A 22,813-nucleotide genomic window follows, 5' to 3' on the forward strand; every position below is an offset into this window, starting at 1 on the left:
ACATGAACACATGATTTTTGAATTCATGTACAGTTATGGTACACTTCATAATAAACCCAATCCATTTTTGAAATGGCCAAGGCTGTCAGTTATATAGTCACCATTATAGTAATTCATACTTGGTTATGAATACATTACAAATGTACTTCAGAGCTCATGTCTATACATGCAAGAGGCCATGTGTTCAAGCAATGTCCTACGCGATAGAACCCTAAATAGTGAATAAAATGCCAGTATCTCAAATGTCTTATAGAATCATTCCTAGCAATTATATTATGAAATGGAAAATGAGATATACCATTTCAGTGACACTTCTGTAAATACAGACTATGTGATTGCCCTGTACACCTACATGTAAAATTACCCATTTAAAGACGGTCATGAAAATCTATGGTTTACGTACAGTACCAGTCAAAAGTTTGGACACACCTACTCATTCCAGGGTTTTTCTTTATTTTTACTATTTTCTACATTTTGTAGGATAATAGTGAAGACATCAAAACTATGAAATAACACATGGAATTATATAGTAACCAAACAAGTGGCTGGGCTCCCTGCCTGTGCCATTAAACCCCTACAACTCATCCAGAACGCCGCAGCCCGTCTGGTGTTCAACCTTCCCAAGTTCTCTCACGTCACCCCGCTCCTCCGCTCTCTCCACTGGCTTCCAGTTGAAGCTCGCATCCGCTACAAGACCATGGTGATTGCCTACGGAGCTGTGAAGGGAACGGCACCTCCATACCTTCAGGCCCTACACCCAAACAAGGGCACTGCGTTCATCCACCTCTGGCCTGCTGGCCCCCCTACCTCTGAGGAAGCACAGTTCCCGCTCAGCCCAGTCAAAACTGTTCGCTGCTCTGGCACCCCAATGGTGGAACAAGCTCCCTCACGACGCCAGGACAGCGGAGTCAATCACCACCTTCCGGAGACACCTGAAACCCCACCTCTTTAAGGAATACCTAGGATAGGATAAAGTAATCCTTCTAACCCCCCCGCCCCTTAAAAGATTTAGATGCACTATTGTAAAGTGGTTGTTCCACTGGATATCATAAGGTGAATGCACCAATTTGTAAGTCGCTCTGGATAAGAGCGTCTGCTAAATGACTTAAATGTAAATGTAATGTAAATGTAAGTGTTAAACAGATCAAAATATATTTCATATTTGAGATTCTTCAAGTTGCCACTCTTTGCCTTGATGACAGCTTTGCACACTCTTGGCATTCTTTCAACCAGCTTCATGAGGTAGTCACCTGGAATGCATTTCAATTAACAGGTGTGCCTTGTTTAAAGTTAATGTACTTAATGTGTTTGAGCCAGTCAGTTGTGTTAAGGTAGGGGTGGTATACAGAAGATAGCCCTATTTGGTAAAAGACCTAGTCCATATTATGGCAAGAACAGCTCAAATAAGCAAAGTGAAATGACAGTCCATGATTACTTTAAGACATGAAGGTCAGTCAATCCGGGAACATTTCAAGAACTTTGAAAGTTTCTTCAAGTGCAGTCGCAAAAATCATCAAGCGCTATGATGAAACTGTCTCTCATGAGGACCGTCGCAGGAAAGGAAGACCCAGAGTTACCTCTGCTGCAGAGGATAAGTTCATTAGAGTTACCAGCCTCAGAAATTGCAGCCCAAATAAATGCTTCAGAGTAAAAGCGACAGTAACATCTCAACATCAACTGTTCATAGGAGACTGCGTGAATCAGGCCTTCATGTACGAATTGCTGCAAAGAAACCACAAAAGGACACCAATAAGAAGACTTGCTTGTGCCAAGAAACATGAGCAATGGACATTAGACCACTGGAAATCTGTCCTTTTGGTCTGATGAGTTCAAATTTGAGATTTTTGGTTCCAACCGCCGTGTCTTTGTGAGACGCAGAGTAGGTGAACGGATGATCTCTGCATGTGTAGTTCCTACCGTGAAGTATGGAGGTGTGATGTTGTGGGGGTGCTTTGCTGGTGACACTGTCTGTGATTTATTTAGAATTCAAGGCACATTTAACCAGCTGTCACGGATGTCTGAAGAATGGGACCAAAGCGCAGCGTGTGTATTGTTCCGCATTTTATTATAACTGTGAAACTATGCAAGACATATAAAACAATAAACCGTGACGAAGAGGTGCAACATACACTTACTCAAAATAATCTCCCACAAAACCTAGTGGGAAAAACAACAACTTAAACATGATCCCCAATTAGAGACAAGGATGACCAGCTGCCTCTAATTGGAAATCACCCTCCCCAAAAAACATAAATACAAAAACTAGAACCCCACAGAAATACATAAACTAGACGACAACCCCCAACATAGGGAAAAAAATAAACTAGAACCAACATAGACAAAACCCTCTCTCACGCCCTGACCTACTCTACCATAGAAAAATAAAAGCTTTCTATGGTCAGGACGTGACTAATGGGTGTCTAATGTCAGTGGCGGTTCTGGTGCGGGATGAAGAACCCTCTCATCTTGCTTATCCACCAGCATAGGAGGTGGCTCTGGTTCGGGGCGTAGCCCCCGCTCCGCTAGCTGATCCCTCCGCTTTCGTGTCACCGAACCATGGATCATCGCCGGAGGCTCCGGACTGCAGGCCGTCTCAGGAGGCTTCGGACTGGGAACTGTCGCCGGAAGCTCCGGACTGGGAATGCTCACTGGAGACCTGATGCGTGGGGCTGGCACAGGTGGTGCCAGATTGGTAACACGCACCTCAGGGCGAGTACGGGGAGCAGGAGCAGGACACACCGGACTGGAGAGACTCACTGAAGGCCTAATGCATGGAGCCGGGACAAGTGGCCCCAGACTGGTGACACACTTCAGTGCGAGGAGCAGGAACAGGGCGTACTGGGCTGTGGAGGCGCACTGGAGGTCTGGAGCGTAGGGCTGGCACAATCCGTCCTGGCTGGATGCTCACTTTAGCCCGGCAAGTGCGAGGCGCTGGCATTGGAGACACCGTGCGTATCACCGCAAAACATGGTGCCTGACAGGTCACACGCTCCCCACAGTGAGTACGGAGAGTTGGCACAGGATGTACTGGGCTGTGAATGCGCACTGGAGACCTGGTGCGTATAGCCGGCCTCATTTGTACCGGAACTTTAACACACTTCTTGGGATGAGTACGGGGAGCTGACTCAGGTGGCATCTGACGGCTAACATGCTCCTCGGGAAAAATGCCGTACATACTACGCCAAACCAACAGCTCTCTCATCACCCCCCTCCACTATCTCACAGTACTCCTCGCTCAGTCTCTCCCAATATTCCTCTTCGCTCTGACTCACCCCTCGGCTTCGCCGACCAACCCGTGTGCCCCCTCCAAAAAATGTTCTTGGGGCTGCCTCTCGTGCTTCCGTCGTTGCCATGCTAGTTCCTCGTATCGTCGCTGCTTTAATCTCCTCCTTCGGACGGTGATACTCCCCGGCCTGCCTCCAGGGTCATTTCCCGTCCAGGATTTCCTCCCATGTCCATTTGTCCTGACCACGCTGCTTGATCCTTTGGTGGTGGGAGATTCTGTCAAGGCTGTCTGAAGAATGGGACCAAAGCGCAGCGTGTGTATCGTTCCACATTTTATTATAACTGTGAAACTATGCAAGACATACTAATGAACAAAACAACAAACTGTGACGAAGAGGTGCAACATACACTTACTCAAAATAATCTTCCACAAAACCTAGTGGGAAAAACAACTTAAATATGATCCCCAATTAGAGACAACAATGACCAGCTGCCTCTAATTGGAGATCATCCCCAAAAAACAACATAGAAATACAAAAACTAGAAACCCACATATAGAAATACTTAAACTAGACAAAACCCCAACATAGAAAAAAGAAACTAGAACCAACATGGACAGACAAAACCCTCTGTCATGCCCTGACCTACTCTACCATAGAAAAAAAAGCTTTCTATGGTCTGGACGTGACACCAGCATGGCTACCACAGAATTCTGTAGCGATACGCCATCACATCTGGTTTGCGCTTAATCCCACTATCATTTGTTTTTCAACAGGACAACGACCCAACACACTTCCAAGCTGTGCCAGGGCTATTTGACCAAGAAGGAGAGTGATGGAGTCCTGCATCAGATGACCTGGCCTCCACAATCACCCGACCTCAACCCAATTGAGATGGTTTGGGATGAGTTGGACCGCGGAGTGAAGGAACAGCAGCCAACAAGTGCTCAGCATATGTGGGAACTCTTTCAAGACTGTTGGAAAAGCATTCCATGTGAAGCTGGCTGAGAAAATGCCAAGAGTGTGCAAAGCTGTCATCAAGGCAAAGGGTGGCTACTTTGAAGAATCTCAAATATAAAATATATTTTTATTTAACACTTTATTTTGGTTACTACATTATTCCATGTGTTCATAGTTCTGATGTCTTCACTATTTTTTTACAATGTAGAAAATAGTAAAATAAAGAAAAACCCTTTGAATGAGTTGGCGTCCAAACTTTTGACTGGTACTGTGTATATATAACCGACAAGTAATATTCCACCACAACAACTGCATTACAACTCTATATGAACCTTTCCTCTATATCTTAAACTCGCTCTAAACATTTATTACGTTGGCAATCATTCAGTGTGTGTGTGTTTCCTCCCTCCAGGAGAGCAGGCTATCTCCCTGCTCTATTTGATGTACGAGCCCAGGGAGTTCACAACTGAACTGTATGGCGTGTTTAAGTCAGTCCAGATGCTGCTGTTAGTAAGTGGCTCTGCTTCATCAGAAAGGTCATGATTGTGATTTAGATGCATCAAAAGGCAAACATCAATTGATTTTCCCAGCAACTAAAGACTCAAATCACTGAGAAATGCATTGATAATTCTACTGTAAAAAGACAGTAATATGTAAAGATTTGGCTGATATGGTGCAACAGTTATTTAAGTCTGATCCACATAACTAGAGGTCCAGCTCTGTACTGTACATTTCAAGTGGAAGCTACATTTGTTTGCATTACCACTTGCAGCTATGGGTTTATTTGTTCAGCTGATTCAATCATAAAACTAAATCTAACTGAAAAAATGATGATCCTTTGGCTTTATATGGTCCTAGAGTACTGCCAATGGTCATTGCATAATGTTGTGAAAACATTTGCACATGACTCAGATCACATGATTACTGTTCCTCTGTCTGCGTACTGTGGTTAGTTACCCACGTGCGACTTTCCACACCAAGGTCCACAGGTCTCCACTTGACTGGCCATGGATTGGATGATGGTTAACGATATGCACTAGCTATGTCCCATGGCTCAGAGCAAGAGTGCATAGTACCATCCAGTCCCCACACATTTACAATGACAAATTCTTACCGTTTCACCTTGTTTTAGAAATCCAAAAATACATAACAGCAAAACAGAAACAAAAATAGTTTAAATAAAAATCGCTGAAACCACACAAAAAACATCCAAACAATGTACTTACCCAAGACCTTTACCGATCTGAACCAATAGCAACCGTAGTTTTAATATGTTCACAGCAGTTACAACTCAGATGCTGTATGTATTTCAAGGGACCCTTTGGGGGTGTGTATGAATGTGTGTGGGGGGGGTGTACTTGAGTGTGTCTCTCTTCGTCCTTCGTGATCTCATGAAGGAGTCTGGGTCGATGTCTTGCCTTGATGTGACACTTAAACAAAGACTGCTTGTTAAAGAGCTCAGAATCCAGATCGGAGAGGTGACGCTTTCCCATTTAGTCTGTGTCGGCTCAACTGCTCCGCGCGGTGCCACAGGGGCTCTCAGAAGGCTCTGCTGCCTTTTGTTGGGCTGACTCTGAGTCAGGCAGCCGCATCGATTTGGAGGAGGTGGTGTATTATGTCCGTAGTCTATGGGGGATGTCTGAGTGTTGCTTCTTGCCCTCTGCTACAAACATACTTTAATTACCAACAGATGAAAGACTTTAGAAGGGGGGAAAACTACAGGGTTTGTTTTTAGCTCTCAGGATTCAAACATTGAAAGTTGAAAAAATAAGGGAGAGCTAGGGGAGTTAGGAGAAAATGAGCAGCTTGTAGCCTCGGCTATAATAACACAGGTAATCCATCCCCAATATTCATGTTAGTTACATAATAGAATATCAAAAGGTTATGGAATTGTCAATAAAATGTATTATTACTCCTCAGTAGGAACAAACTTAGCAGGACTGGGAGGGCAGCAGGGGCGAGTTCACGGCTCCTCTAGCTTTTAATAATTGGCTTAAAGGTTGAGAATGAGATTGACTTGTAATTAGGGCAGAGCAGAGTTCCCTAAGAATGATTAAACACCACAAACACCACAAGCTCTAATGAGTTGATTGAAGTAAAAACATAAAGAGCTGACCTTCTCAGGGAAACGTTTATGCATTCCCATTATGTTTCCTAGTGTAGATTTGAGACTGCTGGTGAGGGAAGGGGGCGGAGGGGGGATGAGGACACTGGCAACTTGTCACCCTGAGCTGGACGGGATAATTAAATCAAATCTGTCAGCTTTTAGACAAAGAGGGCAAATGAGTCACATTACACACAGGCACTCTGACGGGCATAAACAGACGTGCGCACGCACACACTCAGGCGTGAAGTGTATGCACACACATATATATAGCCTACACACACAGGCTGGTACACACACGTACATAAATAATCCATGTTTGTTGTTTTGACACAATCTCTAAAGGTTAATTGATGCAGTGTTTTGGCTAACTAAGGACTGAGGTTCAAACATATAATGACTCGTTGTAGAACAAAAGCCAAACAGCAAACCTTCCCATATTACCCCAAATTGTATTTTTAGGCGCGACCAGTAAATTGATTGCCCAACTGTAATTGCAGATTGTTAATTATTAGGAATAATAGACTCTGTATGATCCCATCACTCAAGAATGTATCCAATTCATTCAACTTCCAATCAAGCATTAAACAATCATTAATATGCAATAAAAAGTAAAGAATGTGTAAAGGAATGTAATGTTTTGTCCTAGGGGTTTACCCTGCTGGGGATCTTCCCACTGCTTATGAGAGTGGTAGGAGAGATGACTCTGGCCAAAGTGAGTGTCCTCTTCAGGACAGCAGGCTTCGTTCTAATGGCCTTCTCCACTAACACATGGATGGTGTTTCTAGGTAAGGGGACCTATGCATGGATTGATGATGTACTGAACTAATATGAAATTCTGGGCCGCTATTCACAAAGGGTTTTAAGAATATGGATAGTTCAGCACTCCTACTCTGAGACAATATGAATAAAAGCCCTGATGTTTTCTCAAATATAAAAGTTTTGGTGCCTTACCATCCTTCTGTAGAGTTACCGACCTCCTGTAGAGGTACCCTCCTGCAGGCTTTTGCTCCAACCCTAATCTAACACACTTGATTATAGGAATCGGCTACCCACCAGGACCCTGATTGGCTGTATCAGGTGTGTTACAGCAGGGTTGGAGTAAGCATGTAGATGCAGGGCCACCCCCTCTGGGAGGAGGGTGGCCACCCCTGGTATAAAATAAAAATATTTGAAAGGTTTCACAATATGCAGAGACCTTCGTAACTGATGAGGTTAAGACTGCAACGTTACAGTACAGGCTGGATTGGATTTTAGCCAGGAGTTGTTGTGATGATGTTGACACACTTCGACACTGCTGTGCTTTAATTAAAAAGAGACACAAATCCTTTTGTCTTGGAGTATGTAAAGTTGTCATTTTCCTGACGAGCTGCTTGAACACGGACACCTTTAGGATAACAGTGCATTGTGCTGGCCTAGTAGTCAGACAGGCCTTTGAGACCGAGGGAGATGGACAGGATGGGTATTGATATCCTTAATTAAATAAATAGTTGTGGAACTTGTTATTCTAATCGATGTGGGGGTGGACTAAAGCATTTTAGAGGGGAGATGAGTGGCGTGACCACACACACAGTTTTAAACATTGTGTGAATAATCAGCTGTAACCTCACCAGATATCTGCATTCTGCTCTCTTCCTTTGCCTGGGATAATGAGGGTTAGCATGCTGGTACAGCTTCAGAGTCATCACCCCCATTTCCATAGCCAGGCAGGAGTTGGTTGGTCTGACTGCATGTTTTAAAGCTGCAATATGTAACTTTTTGGGGTTGCTTAAGTTTCGTTTTTGTGTCTTTTTACTTTCGGTTTTGTACACCAGCTTCAAACAGTTGAAAATACACATTTTTGGTTATGGAAAATTAGGCAAACTATTTGAATTTTAGCAACCAGGAAATTACGGAGCCTTTTCTGCATAGTGCACCTTTTAAGTAACAAACATAATAAGTACACACAGCACACTTACATGCGCGTGCACGCTCACACACAAACAAAAACACATCACACACACACACACACCCATTCTCATTTGTGATGATTAGGCTTTAAACTATGTTCTAATAAAGGAGAATGGAATGCCTTACCTCACTTCCCCTTTAACGAGCCTGAGCTTAATAACATCAACCTTATCTCATAGATAAGGCAGTTTATTGGCTAATATGTCTTTTTTAATGTAATTTTTGTCTTGTTCTGCTCTATCCTGTCTGTCCTCCTCGGTCCTGTCTGTCCTTCTGTCCCGTCTGTCCTCTTCTGGGATGTATGTCCTCCTTTCCTGTCTGCCCTCATGTCATGTTTGCCCTCTTGACCTGTCTGCCCATTTGTCCTGTTCTCCTGTCTGTCCTCATTTTGTTCTGTCTGTCCTCCCCTGCCTTTTCCTGTCTCTCCCTTCCCCCCAGTGGCTGTGGTGTCTGCCCCTGCTGGCATCACTCAGGCTGTCATCCGCTCTCTGTCCTCCACCATCGTAGAGCCAGACGAACAAGGTGGGTCCTAAGCTCCATCACATTTGACTTATAAAGCCCTTTTTACATCAAGTGTTCACAAAGTGCCTCACAGTAACCTGACCTAGACCCCAAAGAGCAAGCAGAATCACAGTGGCAAGGAAAAACTCCATAGAAGGAAAGCAACCTAAAGGGGAAGAACCCTCGTACCATACATTACACTTAAAACGTGACTGAAATGAAGAGACAGTTTAACACTGAACTTTTGACCCAGAATGTTCCCTGTTCCTCAAGTCCAACTCCTGAGAGAAAGATGCATGTTATTATATTTTGATGAATCTTGACATCCTCAGCATAGAGAAACGGGCCAGCAGAGAATGGTTGGATGAACAAATGATGCACAGTAACATTTTGTCGTTCCTTTCTCTTATTCAGTCCCTTTTTTGAAACACAATACTATGTAGAATGTATACCTGCATTGAAAGATTGGTAACCTTTTTATTATTTCTCAAATCATTGCACCGCTAGTAATGATACTGTTCTTGCAGGCAAAATAACATTGAATAGCAATCAAGGTTTTCAAGAGTTAAATAGCTACCTTGTCTAGATTCTTAGCTACTGAAATGCTCCTGTATAGTTATGTGAAATGCAAAGCCTGCTGTTGCATTTATGTACAACCTGTACAGTTTGTTCATGTAAGAAAGAACATGTTTTGTTTTCCCATTGTTTTTCTTCTGAAGGCATGTTGCACTGCCACTTTTAAGATGACATTCAAAAGTACTTAGCTAGCAGCCAGTCTCTCTCTCGCTCTCCCTCTCTCAGATCAATAAGTATTCCATGTTGGAGCCACTTAAGAATTCCCTCCCTCTGCTCCATATTCATCTTATGTATCTCTAGTTGGTACTGTAAGCACAGTCACAACATCACAGAGCGATACTATATCATTCATGATGGCGCCGGAGGGTAGGGCTGCCATCTTATCGGCTCTCAACCAATCATGCTATTTTTTTCCCCCCCGCGCTGTTCGTAGCTTGTTTTGTACATAATGTTGCTGCTATCATCTCTTATGACCGAAAAGAGCTTCTGGACATCAGAACCGGGATTATTCACCTCAAATTGGACGAGGAGTTCTTCTTCAATGAGTCTGACGCGAGGGATATACTGCAGACACGCGACCAGGCCACGATCCCCGTGATTCGCTGGAGAAGGAAACTGAGATTTTGAGGCAAAAGATCAGGGTGCCTTGCGAGGATCAGCTGATGAGTGGCTAATCTGCCCTTGCCTTCCGGTCTGCTAGCTAACGTTCAATCGCTGGAAAATAAATGGGACGAACTGAAAGCATGTATATCCTACCAACGGGACATTAAAAACTGTAATATCTTATGTTTCACTGAGTCGTGGCTGAATGATGACATTAAGAAGATATAGCTGGCGGGTTATACACTCTATCGGCAAGACAGAAGAGCAGTCTCTGGTAAGACACGGGGAAGGGCCTACACATTTATGTAAACAACAGCTGGTGCACGATGTATAAGGAAGTCTCTAGGTTTTGCTAGCCTGAGGTAGAGTATCTCATGATAAGCAGTAGACCACAGTATCTACCTAGAGTTTTCATCTGTATTTTTTTGTAGCTGTCCACATACCACCACAGAACGAGACTGGCACTAAAACCGCACAAAATGAGCTGTTTTCCGCCATATGCAAACAGGAAAACACTCATCCAGAGGTGGCTCTCCTAGTAGCCGGTGACTTTAATGCAGGGAAACTTAAATCAGTTTTATCGAATTTCAATCAGCATGTTAAATGTGCAACCAGAGGGAAAAAAATTCTAGACCACATTTACTCCCCACACAGAGACGCGGACAAAGCTCTCCCTCGCCCTCCATTTGGCAAATCTGACCATAACTCTATCCTCATGATTCCTGCTTACAAGTAAAATTAAAGCAGGAAGCACCAGTGACTCGGTATATAAAAAAGTGGTCAGATGAGCAGATGCTAAACTACAGGACTGTTTTGCTAGCACAGACTGGAATATGTTCCAGGATTCTTCCGATAACATTGAGGAGTATACCACATCAGTCACTGTCTTTATCAATAAGTGCATCGAGAACGTCGTCCCCAGAGTGACTGTACGTACATACCCCAACCAGAAGCCATGGATTACAGGCAACATTCGCACTGAGCTAAAGGGTAGAGCTGCCGCTTTCAAGGAGCGGGACTCTAACCCGGAAGCTTATAAGAAATCCTGCTATGCCCTCCAATGAACCATCAAACAGGCAAAGCGTCAATACAGGACTAAGAACGAATTGTACTACACCGGCTCCGATGCTTGTCGGATGTGGCAGGGCTCGCAAACTATTACAGACTACAAAGGGAAGCACAGCCGAGAGCTGCCCAGTGACACGAGCGTACCAGACGAGCTAAATAACTTCTATGCTCGCTTTGAGGCATGTAACAGTGAAACATGCACGAGAGCATCAGCTGTTCGAGATGACTGTGTGATCACACACTCTGCAGCCGATGTGAGTAAGACCTTTTAAACAGGTCAATATTCGAAAGGCCGCTGGGACAGACGGATTACCAGGATGTGTACTCCGAGCATGCGCTGACCAACTGGCAAGTGTCTTCACTGACATTTTCAACCTCTCCCTGTCTGAGTCTTTAATATCAACATGTTTCAAGAGGACCACCATAGTGCCTGTGCCCAAGAACACTAAGGTAACCTGCCTAAATGACTACCGACCCATAGCACTCACGTCTGTAGCCATGAAATTCTTTGAAAGGTTGGTCATGGCTCACATCAACACCATTACCTCAGAAACCCTAGTCCCACTCCAATTTGCATACCAAACCAACAGATACACAGATGATGCAATCTCTATTACACTCCACATTGCCCTTTCCCACATGGACAAAAGCAACACTTATGTGAGAATGCTATTCATTGACTACAGCTCAGCGTTCAACACCATAGTGCCCTTAAAGTTCATCACTAAGCTAAGGACCCTGGGACTAAATACCACCCTCTGCAACTGGAACCGAGACTTCCTGACGGGCCGCCCCTAGGTGGTAAGGGTAGGTAACAACACATCCGCCTACGCTGATCCTCAACACGGGGGCCCCTCAGGGGTGCGTGCTCAGTCCCCTCCTGTACTCCCTGTTCACTCATGAATGCACGGTCAGGCACGACTCCAACACTATCATTTAAGTTTGCTAATGACACAACAGTGGTAGGCCTGATCACCGAAAACGATGAGACAGCCTATAGGGAGGAGGTCAGAGACTTGACCGTGCGGTGCAAGGACAACAACCTCTCCCTCAACGTGATCAAGACTAAGGAGATGAATGTGGACTACAGGAAAAGGAAGACCGAGCACTCCCCCATTCTCATCGACGGGGCTGTAGTGGAGCAGGTTGAGAGCTTCAAGTTCCTTGTCATCCACATCATCAACAAACTAACATGGTCCGAACACACCAAGACAGTCGTGAAGAAGGCACGACAAAACCTATTCCCCCTCAGGAGACTGAACAGATTTGGCACGGGTCAGTATATCACATCGGGGCCAAGCTTCCTGCCATCCAGGACCTCTATACCAGGCGGTGTCAGAGGAAGGCCCTAAAAATGGTCTAAGACTCCAGTCACCCTAGTCATAGACTGTTCTCTCTGCTACCGCACGGCAAGTGGTACCGGAGCGCCAAGTCTAGGTCCAATAGGCTTCTAAACAGCTTCTTACCCCAAGCCATAAGACTCCTGAACAGCTAATCAAATGGCTACCCTGACTATTTGCACCCCCCTCTACGCTGCTGCTACTCTGTTATTATCTATGCATAGCCACCTTAATAACCCTACCTGCATGTACATAATTACCTCGACACCGGTGCCCCCGCATATTGACTCTGTACAAGGCACCCCCTGTATATAGCCCTGCTATTGTTATTTACTGCTGCTCTTTAATAGCCCTGCTTTAATAGCCCTGCTATTGTTATTTACTGCTGCTCTTTAATTATTAAATGGTTTTGCAATTCTTAAAATTAGTAAATAACAATAGCAGGGCTATATACAGGGGGTGCCTTGTACAGAGGCAATATGCGGGGGCACCGGTGTCGAGGTAATTATGTACATGCAGGTTTTTCTCTTTTTTTGTGGTATTTTCTTAACTGCATTGTTGGTTAATCTCTTGTAAGTAAGCATTTCACTGTAAGGTCTACACCTGCTGTATTCAGTGCATGTGACAAATACACAATGATATCACATTTTGTCTTCATGTTCAAAGTTATTCAACCTGGACTGTGTGTACTTAAGCAATGCTTTTAATGAAAGTACAATCATCCGAAAACATTACATATTTAAACCTCTGTTGGTAGTCTAAACTCTTGTTTTCTAGGGTAGTCAACTATTTTCTTTTGCAGTCACACCAAAAATAAAAAAAAATTGTAACACAGAAATCAATGGTTAGAATAATTTGTGTCTTCAAACTTAGAACAACTGAAAACCCAGAGCCTAATATTTGGAGAGTTTCAACATTCATGAGTTCAGTTGATGGAACTCTGTCAATATAAGGCTCTGCATAAACCCGTGGTTCTTTTGTGACCCTGCAGGTGCGATGTTCTCCTTCTCTGCGTCTGTGGAGACCACATGTATTATGTTTGCAGCGGTGATGTTTAATGGCTTGTTCCCTCTGACCCTGCCCACCTTCCCTGGCATGCCCTTCATCGTCATGGCAGGCTTCACACTCATCATCTTCATCTTGATGCAGTAAGTCACCTGCCTGTTGTCTTTATATAACTTATTGATAACCATTTAACAAAAAAATATTACAATGAAATTCCATGGTTTTGCAATCAGAATTATTCTGACACACACAGCAAACTTTTTCAGTTGTCAGAAAGTCTCTGTCTTTGACACGCGATGATTCATGTCTTGGCATGGACGTGCAGTATATGAGAGGAATAAAGATGGATAAGGAGTCATATGTATAGATGCAGGATCTTCATTTTATCACCCTGTTGCAGGAGAACTTTCCTGCAATGCAGGAAATGTAAAACTTATAGTGCATTTGAGGTTTAAAAAGGCTTTAGAAGTTTGTAATTTCCACTTCAGAAATTTTACTTGATTTTCACTTACGAAAATGTATCAACCCATACAAAACTGCACATTAATTATAATGCACGTAATAATTCACATTTCCTATTGTTGCAGGTTTAAATTGGCTGAAATTTAAGATCCTACATGTGTACTGAAAGTATTCAGACCCCTTGATCTTTTCCACATTTTGTTACGTTACAGCCTTATTCTAAAATGTATTCAATCTTTTTTTTTTTTTTTCAATCTACACAGAATACCCCATAATGACAAAGCAAAAACAGGTTTAGACATTTTTGCTAATTTATTAAAAATAAAAAACAAATCACATTTTACATAAGTATTCAGACCCTTTACTCAGTACTTTGTTGAAGCACCTTTGGCAGCGATTACAGCATCGAGTCTTCTTGGGTATGACGCTAAACGTTTGGCACACCTGTATTTGGGGAGTTTCTCCCATTTTTCTTTGCAGATCCTCTCAAGCTCTGTCAGGTTGGATGGGGAGCGTTGCTGCCCAGCTATTTTCAGGTCTCTCCAGAGAGGTTAGATCGGGTTCAAGTCCGGGTTCTGCCTGGGCCACTCAAGGACATTCAGAGACTTGTCCCGAAGCCACTCCTGCGTTGTCTTGGCTATGTGCTTGGAGTCGTTGTCCTGCTGGAAGTCGAACCTTCACCCCACTCAGAGGTACTGGGCCCTCTGGAGCAGGTTTTGATCAAGGATCTCTCTGTACTTTGCTCCATTCATCTTTGCCTCGATCCTGACTAGTCTCCCATTAACTGCCGGTGAAAAACATCCCCACAGCATGATGCTGTCACCAGCATGCTTCACCGTAGGGATGGTGCCAGGTTTCCTCCAGACGTGACACTTGGAATTCAGGCCAAAGAGTTCAATCTTGGTTTCATCAGACCAGAGAATCTTGTTTCTCGTGGTCAGTGTCAAGTGTCTGTGTGCAGCGGGTAGGACGGAGTAAGGCGCAGGACACAGAACTGAGCAAAAACGTACTTTACTCGAAAATATCACAAACTAATTCCATACAGGGAGAACAATCCAGCTCTACACAAAAGAGCGACCACTTAACGAAGAACAAACATGCACAAAACCATGTGGGAACCAGAGGGTTAAATAGGGAATAAATTATAACGTAATGGAAACCAGGTGTGTACAATCAAGACAAAACACATAGAAAAAGAAACGTAGATCGGTGGTGGCTAGAAAGCCGGTGACGTCGACCGCTGAATGCCGCCCGAACAAGGAGAGGCACCAACTTCGGCGGAAGTCGTGACACAGAGTCCTTTTGGTGCCTTTTGGCAAATTCGAAGCCGGCTGGTTGTCCTTCCATTTTGGCCAGCTCTAGCAAGAGTCTTTGCGGTTCCAAAGTTCTTCCATTTAAAAATGTTGGAGGCCCCTGTGTTTCTAGGGGACTCTCAATGCTGCAGAAATGTTTTGGTAACCTTCCCGTGATCTGTGCCTTGACACAATCCTGTCTCGGTGCTCTACGGACAATTCCTTCAACCTCATGGCTTGGTTTTTGCACTGACATGCACTATCAACTGTAGGACCTTATATAGACAGGTGTGTGTCTTTTCCAAATCATGTCTAATCAATTGAATTTACCACAGGTGGACTCGAATCAAGTTGTGGAAGCATCTCAAGGATGATCAATGGAAACAGGATGCACCTGAGCTCAGTTTTGAGACTCATAGCAAAGGGCCTGAATACTTATGTAAAGATGTTATTTTGTGTATATATATATATATATATATATATATAAAAAAAGTTGTATATACATTTGCCAAAATGTTTAAAAACCTGTTTTCGCTTTGTCATTATGGGGTTTGTTTGTATATTTTAGAAAAACATATATATATTTAATCCATTTTAGAATAAGGCTGTATAGTAACAAAATGTGGAACAAGTCAAGGGGTCTAAATACTTTCCGAAGGCACTGTACGTAGTAAAAAATGCAGGTTAGCTGCATTCACTTTGGTTGAAGGGGACATAAAGGCAATTAACATTTCAAAATGTTAATTGTTCAAGGGTTTCTCAAAATTGTATGATTATTACTCCAAATGAAAGTATTTTCAAAAGGGCAATAAGGAATTAGATTACATTTACTAACATAACATGCCGCTAACCGATAGTTTTGTGGTCAATTTGGTCTTTTAACTTTTTATCAGACACTTAAGTAATCTTCACTTGAATAGGCTTTGATTACTTCAGTAATTCATTTCCTAGAATGTGTATGTGATTTGAATTTACAATTGGGAAAGTAATCATAGTACAATAAGGTATAATTGTAGTGAGGAGGAATCATCGCTACTGGATGAATGTAATTTCATTTCCTGGGTGTGGGTTGCTTGCTGATAGTTATTAGGTTCCTATTCATGGGGAGTGAACCGTTTAGTCTGAAGCTGAGATGGGTATCCACTTTTAAATAGATTTTATTGATTTTGTAATGTAATTTATTAATTCTATTCACTTACTTTTTTGAGCTGTCGCTTGAATGTTGAATACAGTACAGGACCTTCGGTCTTCATGCCTGTACCTTTCCATTCTATGCATTGACATGAAGTAAATGGGTATAAATGAAAGCCTGTAGAAACAGCTAAACAGACTATCTGCCACAATACCAGGGATCATGGTGGTCCAACATGTATCACTATTTTGCCCTACCATGTTGTTCAACATCGGCAATAGGTTTTGCTTTAGTGTAGCAACACAGTACAGAAACGTAATATAATTTAATGGTGTTAACACAACGTCAAACTCATGTAAGGGAATGTATGAAACATACAGTAGTATATCAATTACATTTAACATTTGAGTCATTTAGCGGACTCTCCTATCCAGAGCGACTTACGGGAGCAATGGCCTTGCTCAAGTGCACCTCGACAGATGTTTCACCTAGTCGTCTCGTGGATTTGAACCAGCTGTACCTCAACGCATTCTGTAGGCTACAATAAGTGAATTCCAACAGTGACGCACAGGGCTACCATTAAACACTAACCTCATTAGCTCTGGTCAAAAGATGTGCACTATAGGAATAGTAGGGTGCCATTTGGGATGCGTCCTATGACTGAGTGGCTGGAGCCCTGAACAGACACTACCAACTCCATTACCATCCTTTCAATTCATTGTGACGGTCCACATTTGATGTTCTTGCCACTATAATTAAGCCATTGTCTTTGGTAATGGCTTAATTAAGTAATGTAGGGGTCCCTGTAATAAAAGCACCATGTGGTCTGGTGGTTAGCGCTTATATTTGTCCTATTTCACACATGTAAAAGTGTGTATTAATACGCATGTGTGATTTGGAAATGCGTTTTTGCATATCCCATCTCTCCCTAAGAGACACCCTCAGAGAGTGGGGTCACGGCCAGTGTCAGCCATTATCCACGCCAACCCTAGAGAAATTAGGGTTAAGTGCCTTGCTCAATGGATTCGAACTAGCAACCTTTCGGTTACTGGCCTAACACTCTAACCGGTAGGGTACCTGCCCCCCATTTTGCATGCGTGTGTGCACCTTGGGGCCACGGTGGCTGCCCCCTCCCAGCCATGCTGCTGGTACTAACACACACACACACACACATACAGTTGAAGTCAGAAGTTTACATACATTTAAACTCCGTTTTTCACAATTCCTGACATTTTAAAGCTTTTTCAGTTCTGCCCACATATTTTCTATAGGATTGAGGTCAGGTCTTTGTGATGGCCACTCCAATACCGTGACTTTGTTGTCCTTAAGCCATTTTGCCACAACTTTGGAAGTATGCTTGGGGTCATTGTCTATTTGGAAGACCCATTTGTGACCAAGCTTTAACTTCCTGACTGATGTCTTGAGATGTTGCTTCAATATAGCCACAGAATTTTCTGTCCTCACGATGCCATCTACTTTGTGAAGTGTACCAGTTCCTCCTGCAGCAAAGCACCCCCACAACGTGATGCTGCCACCCCCATGCTTCACGATTGGGATGGTGTTCTTCGGCTTGCAAGCCTCCCCCTTTTCCCTCCAAACATAACGATGGTCATTATGGCTAAACAGTTCTATTTTTGTTTCATCAGACCAAAGGACATTTCTCCAAAAAGTACGATCTTTGTCCCCATGTGCAGTTGGAAACCGTAGTCTGTTTTTTAATAGCGGTTTTGGAGCAGTGGCTTCTTCATAGCTGAGCGGCCTTTCAGGTTATGTCGATATAGGACTCGTTTTACTGTGGATATAGATACTTTTGTACCTGTTTCCTCCAGCATCTTCACAAGGTCCTTTGCTGTTGTTCTGGGATTGATTTGCACTTTTTGCACCAAAGCACGTTCATCTCTAGGAGACAGAACGCATCTCCTTCCTGAGCAGTATGACGGATGCCTGGTCCTATGGTGTTAGTACGCAAGTACTAATTGTTTTTACAGATTAACGTGGTACCTTCAAGAATTTGGAAATTGCTCCCAAGGATGAACCAGACTTGTGGAGGTCTACAATTTTTTTTCTGAGGTCTTGGCTGATTTCTTTTGATTTTCCCATGATGTCAAGCAAAGAGGCACTGAGTTTGAAGGTAGGCCTTGAAATACATCCACAGGTACACCTCCAATTGACTCAAATGATGTCAATTAGCCTATCAGAAGCTTCTAAAGCCATGACATAATTTTCTGGAATTTTCCAAGCTGTTTAAAGGCACAGTCAACTTAGTGTATTTAAACTTCTGACCCACTGGAATTGTGATACAGTGAATTATAAGTGAAATAATCTGTCTGTAAGCAATTGTTGGAAAAGTTACTTGTCATGCACAAAGTAGATGTCCTAACCGACTTGCTAAAACTATAGTTTGTTAACAAGACATTTGTGGAGTGGTTGAAAAACTAGTTTTAATGACTCCAACCTAAGTGTATGTAAACTTCCGACTTCAACGTGTATATATATACACACACCAGAGCCAGACAATTAAGGTGCAATTAAGCAATGAAACAATACTGTGGTCACACATAGTGCTCTGAGCACAAGCAGGGCATATTACCTGTGCTTACTGAAATGATAGGTGTGAATGAATTCGCCCACATCGAAGATGGAGGTGATTAGTGAACAAATCACAGATGTAAGGTGCTGTGCTGTGGAATTCTCTTTTGTAATTTGATGTTGGCTGTGTTGGAATTCTAGAAGTAGAAATAATGACAGGTTATGGATGATCAGCGTTTTCCCTAAGCGCTGACCAAATCGAATCATAGTATTTGTCACATGCGCAGAATACAGCAAGTGTTGACTTTACCGTGAAATGCTTACTTACAAGCCCTTAACCAACAGTGCAGTTCAAGAAGAGTTAAGAAAATGTTTACCAAGTTGACTAAAATAAAAAGTAATAATAAAAAGTAACACAATAAGAATAATAGTAATCGGCAAAACGGCCGTTAACAGATTAATTGTCAGCCGGATACTTTTTCCACTTCATAAATTAACTAGGCTTCTTTTCATTTAAAAGATTCAATTCTCTAGTCAGAAAAGTCCATATAGCCTTCTCCCCCTAGAGTGAATGAAATAATGTATCTTCTAGTGATCTATTGACAGGGCTTATACAAATGGAGCGATGACAAACCAGCAGTGTTTCTCTGTCAATCTGCTGCCTGTCCCGCCTCTCGGTACCTGTTATTTTTGTGCACTGTGGTTGGCTGCAGTCAAATGTATTTTCAGAGAGAAGAGAAAGCATGATGCTTCTTCGTCTCCTGTGAGTGAATTTATACGTCCCATGTAATGTAAGTGGTAACGATGAGTTGAAATCCACTTAATTCTTGTTTTGTGGCACATTCATTTATTTTGCGTGTTTAGTTTAGCAAGCCACGGAGTTGGTCCTCATAGGCTATTTACTGTGTTTACTGTGCTTTGATTGTGTTGACTAGTTTATAAAAGGTGACGAACTGAATAAAGTCAAACTCCTATATCCATTTGCTATTAATAAATCATACAATGTAGTTATATGTCCATGGTATCGCGTCGGGACAAGTAAACTAAAGATCTTGTGTGTATTTTCTTAAGATTCAAGCCCATGTCGAGATTTTCCAGTGACTACTAAAGTGACGTCAGTGTAGCCTAGTGATGGGTTGTTTGCGAACTAACAGCTCTTTTTGAATGTCTCTTTTAGGTGAATGTCAGGAACCGAATTGCATAGGTGAGAGGGCCGTTAGTTTGGCTCCCTAATTTGCATAATGGTAGGCTAATACTGCTTTTTGGTGACTATCTGCAGATAAATTATGAAAACATTCAATGAAGATGTCGAATCCTCACTGAAGGAACAGTAGGTAGTGGAGAGAGAGCCTCATTCTGGTCCAAAATATGATTAAAAAAAATAAAAAAACATTGACGGTTATAAAAGCTAATGATAATTATATGGTATTATAGAAATTGATATAGGCCTACTGATTTGAATGAAGTGCTGACAATGGAGTAGTCAACTGTTGCTTTCTGTGTAGCAGAGCCCATGTTTAACACCTGCTTCATTCTTCAAATCATACCTGTAGGTCTATTCATGAAAGCATGACTTTATATAAAAGTGTGGGTGCACACTATGGTGGGAGTCTGGGGGTCCTCCCCCTGAACATTTTAGCATTTTTAAAACCAGTTTCCTGCAATTCTATATTGCTTTGTAAACACGGAATGCATGTTTACTTGATAGAATACAGCCTTATTTCTTAGGTTTTTGTCTCAATAAATGTAATTAAAAGACTAGACTAGTTTTTTGGGCTATTCCCACCCACAGTAATTGATTGACGGGTCTGAAACCAACTCTGTGACTGACAAACATCCTGCCCCCTCCCCTGACAATCCCAATCACAGTGATTGATTGACAGGTCAAACTGATTGACAGGCCAAAGAAAGAGTTCACCCAAATAAAAAAATGACACATTGGTTTGCTTACCCTTAGTGTCCACAGCCACAGAGCCAATAAAATACAGAATTTGAAAAACAAACATAATTGAGGAAATTCATAACTTGCAATAAAATGGTAAATATGACTTTAATATCAATAGAAGACAGGTTTAATGTTAAAAAGGGTTATCTTACTTAGAAAATAGTCCTGATCATACAGTATAGGCTTAGGCAATATCCAAAACAACTAACAACACACTGAATTCATGCATTTTCAGTAATTTAAATGTTTGTCTTTCTACACAATACCACAATTCATTTTACCAAACTGGGAGATTCAGTTGTTCAAGTATTCAATCATTTTGCTGTGTATTTCGGATGGAATCATGGCATTATAATGTATCAGAGGCCACCAAAATAGAGCTGTATACTGTGTGCAGTGTGCATGCATGGGTGGGTGACTAACTGGAGACCACATTTTGAGAGACGTGCTGACAAAAGCAGGTTGTAATTTTCTTTGGATTTACAATACAAATACAGAAATGTTCTTTGTTGAAATCAACATTTTTCATAATCAAAATATTGAATCCCATGGAGAGAGGTTAATTTCTAACAAGACACAATACACCTTTCATAGACAATGCATACAATGAAGCAGCTTGTACTGTAGTATTCTTCCAAGATTTTGTGTTAGTGAGAGAGAGAAAGAAACAGTGAGGGAGGGAGCAAAATAAAGAGTGCACATGTCTTCCTAGTTTTGACCCCTTGGAATACTGATGAGAAAGAGGAGGATGATGAAAGGGAATCAGTGAAGACGATGACAAATTCTGTGGAGAAGAATGAGAGACCATACAGTCTGTCTAGTATTGGGTGCACGTAACAAAATGCACTGATATGAGAGAGAGACAGACAGAGGGAGAGACAGGCCAGAGCTGATTTAATCCAACCATCAAAGACCAATGTCTTCTATTGACTCTGAATGTATTTTTGGTTTTAGATGGAACCAAATTAGATATTGTAATTCTGAACCAGCTTTTTGAGACCTGTTTTTGTGTATATATATATATATATATATATTTTTTAATACATATATATATTTTAATCAGCTGGCTAATGGTTACTTTTGATCATGACCCCATGTTTCTCATAATTGAGTTAACTCCGTGTGTGGGCTCTAGGCTGCTAGCATATATACCTAAAGTAGATCGGGCAACGAGAGATGAACTACGAGCTAGGCAGTCGAAAACTGCATTTCTCTGCCTGTACATGATACACTTTCGATAGATGTTTGGACAGATTGTTTGTGTTTCCGCCCTTAAGAACAAAAATCGTGTTGCACTTGTGGCAACGAGCATCGTCAGCATCGACTCTGAAGTGTAACCACACTTTTGAACGTTTAGTTCTCTCCGCCATCGTCACCAGTTAAGGGTGTGTGTGTGAGACACAGGCTCTGCACGAGAGAAATCTCTCTTCTGGATTGGGAATAGCAAAAATGCTTCATAGATGAATGTCTTCATCTTATTGTAAATTAGAAACAGTTGGTGAGATATAATGTGCAAGATAACGTTTATGTAACAATAATAAATAGGAAAGGTATTTTCTTAATTTCTCCAGTACCGAAAGCAGAACCGATCACGTCGGAGCTTATCGTTACTACAGTCTTTCAAAATTTAGCCCCGGGGCCCGTTTAATACCTGTGTCTATTAAAACCTTCCCTAACCAGAAACGGTGGATTGATGTTAGCATTCGCGCAAAACTGAAAGCACGTACCACCGCATTCAATCATGGCAAGGCGACTGGAAATATGACCAAATACAAACAGTGTAGTTATTCCCTCCGTAAGGCAATCAAACAACGAAAGTGTCAGTATAGAGACAAAGTGGAGTCGCAATTCAACGGCTCAAACACGACGCTATTGTGGCAGGGTCTACAGACAATCACGGATTATAGAAAGAAAACCAGCCCCGTCGCAGACATCAACGTCTTGCTTCCAGACAAATTAAACAACGCTTTGAGGACTATACATTTCCACCGAGGTGGCCCGCTACTGAAGACTGTGGGCTCTCCTTCCCTGTGGCCGATGTGACTAAAACATTTTAAACGTGTTAACCCTCGCAAGGCTGTCGGCCTGGACGGCGTCCCTAGCCACGTCCTCAGAGCATGCG

The 22,813-nt window shown here is 42.4% G+C and overlaps 1 protein-coding gene across 3 annotated transcripts in view; it reads left to right on the forward strand.

The window, feature by feature from the left end:
* Window positions 1-22,813, forward strand: part of zgc:174356 (proton-coupled folate transporter) — a 56,096-nt gene that overhangs the window by 3,195 nt on the left and 30,088 nt on the right. For 2 of the 3 annotated variants that reach the window (XM_045717223.2, XM_014193391.3), the window contains 4 exons: window positions 4,597-4,694; window positions 6,938-7,076; window positions 8,677-8,760; window positions 13,318-13,474. In XM_045717223.2, coding sequence (XP_045573179.1) covers window positions 4,597-4,694; window positions 6,938-7,076; window positions 8,677-8,760; window positions 13,318-13,474 — 478 coding nt within the window. The remainder of the gene's footprint in view (window positions 1-4,596; window positions 4,695-6,937; window positions 7,077-8,676; window positions 8,761-13,317; window positions 13,475-22,813) is intronic. The other variant, XM_045717243.2, reaches the window with a different exon arrangement.

This window comes from Salmo salar, chromosome 01, assembly GCF_965601325.2.
Source record: "Salmo salar chromosome 01, fSalSal1, whole genome shotgun sequence".
Lineage (NCBI taxonomy): Eukaryota > Metazoa > Chordata > Actinopteri > Salmoniformes > Salmonidae > Salmo > Salmo salar.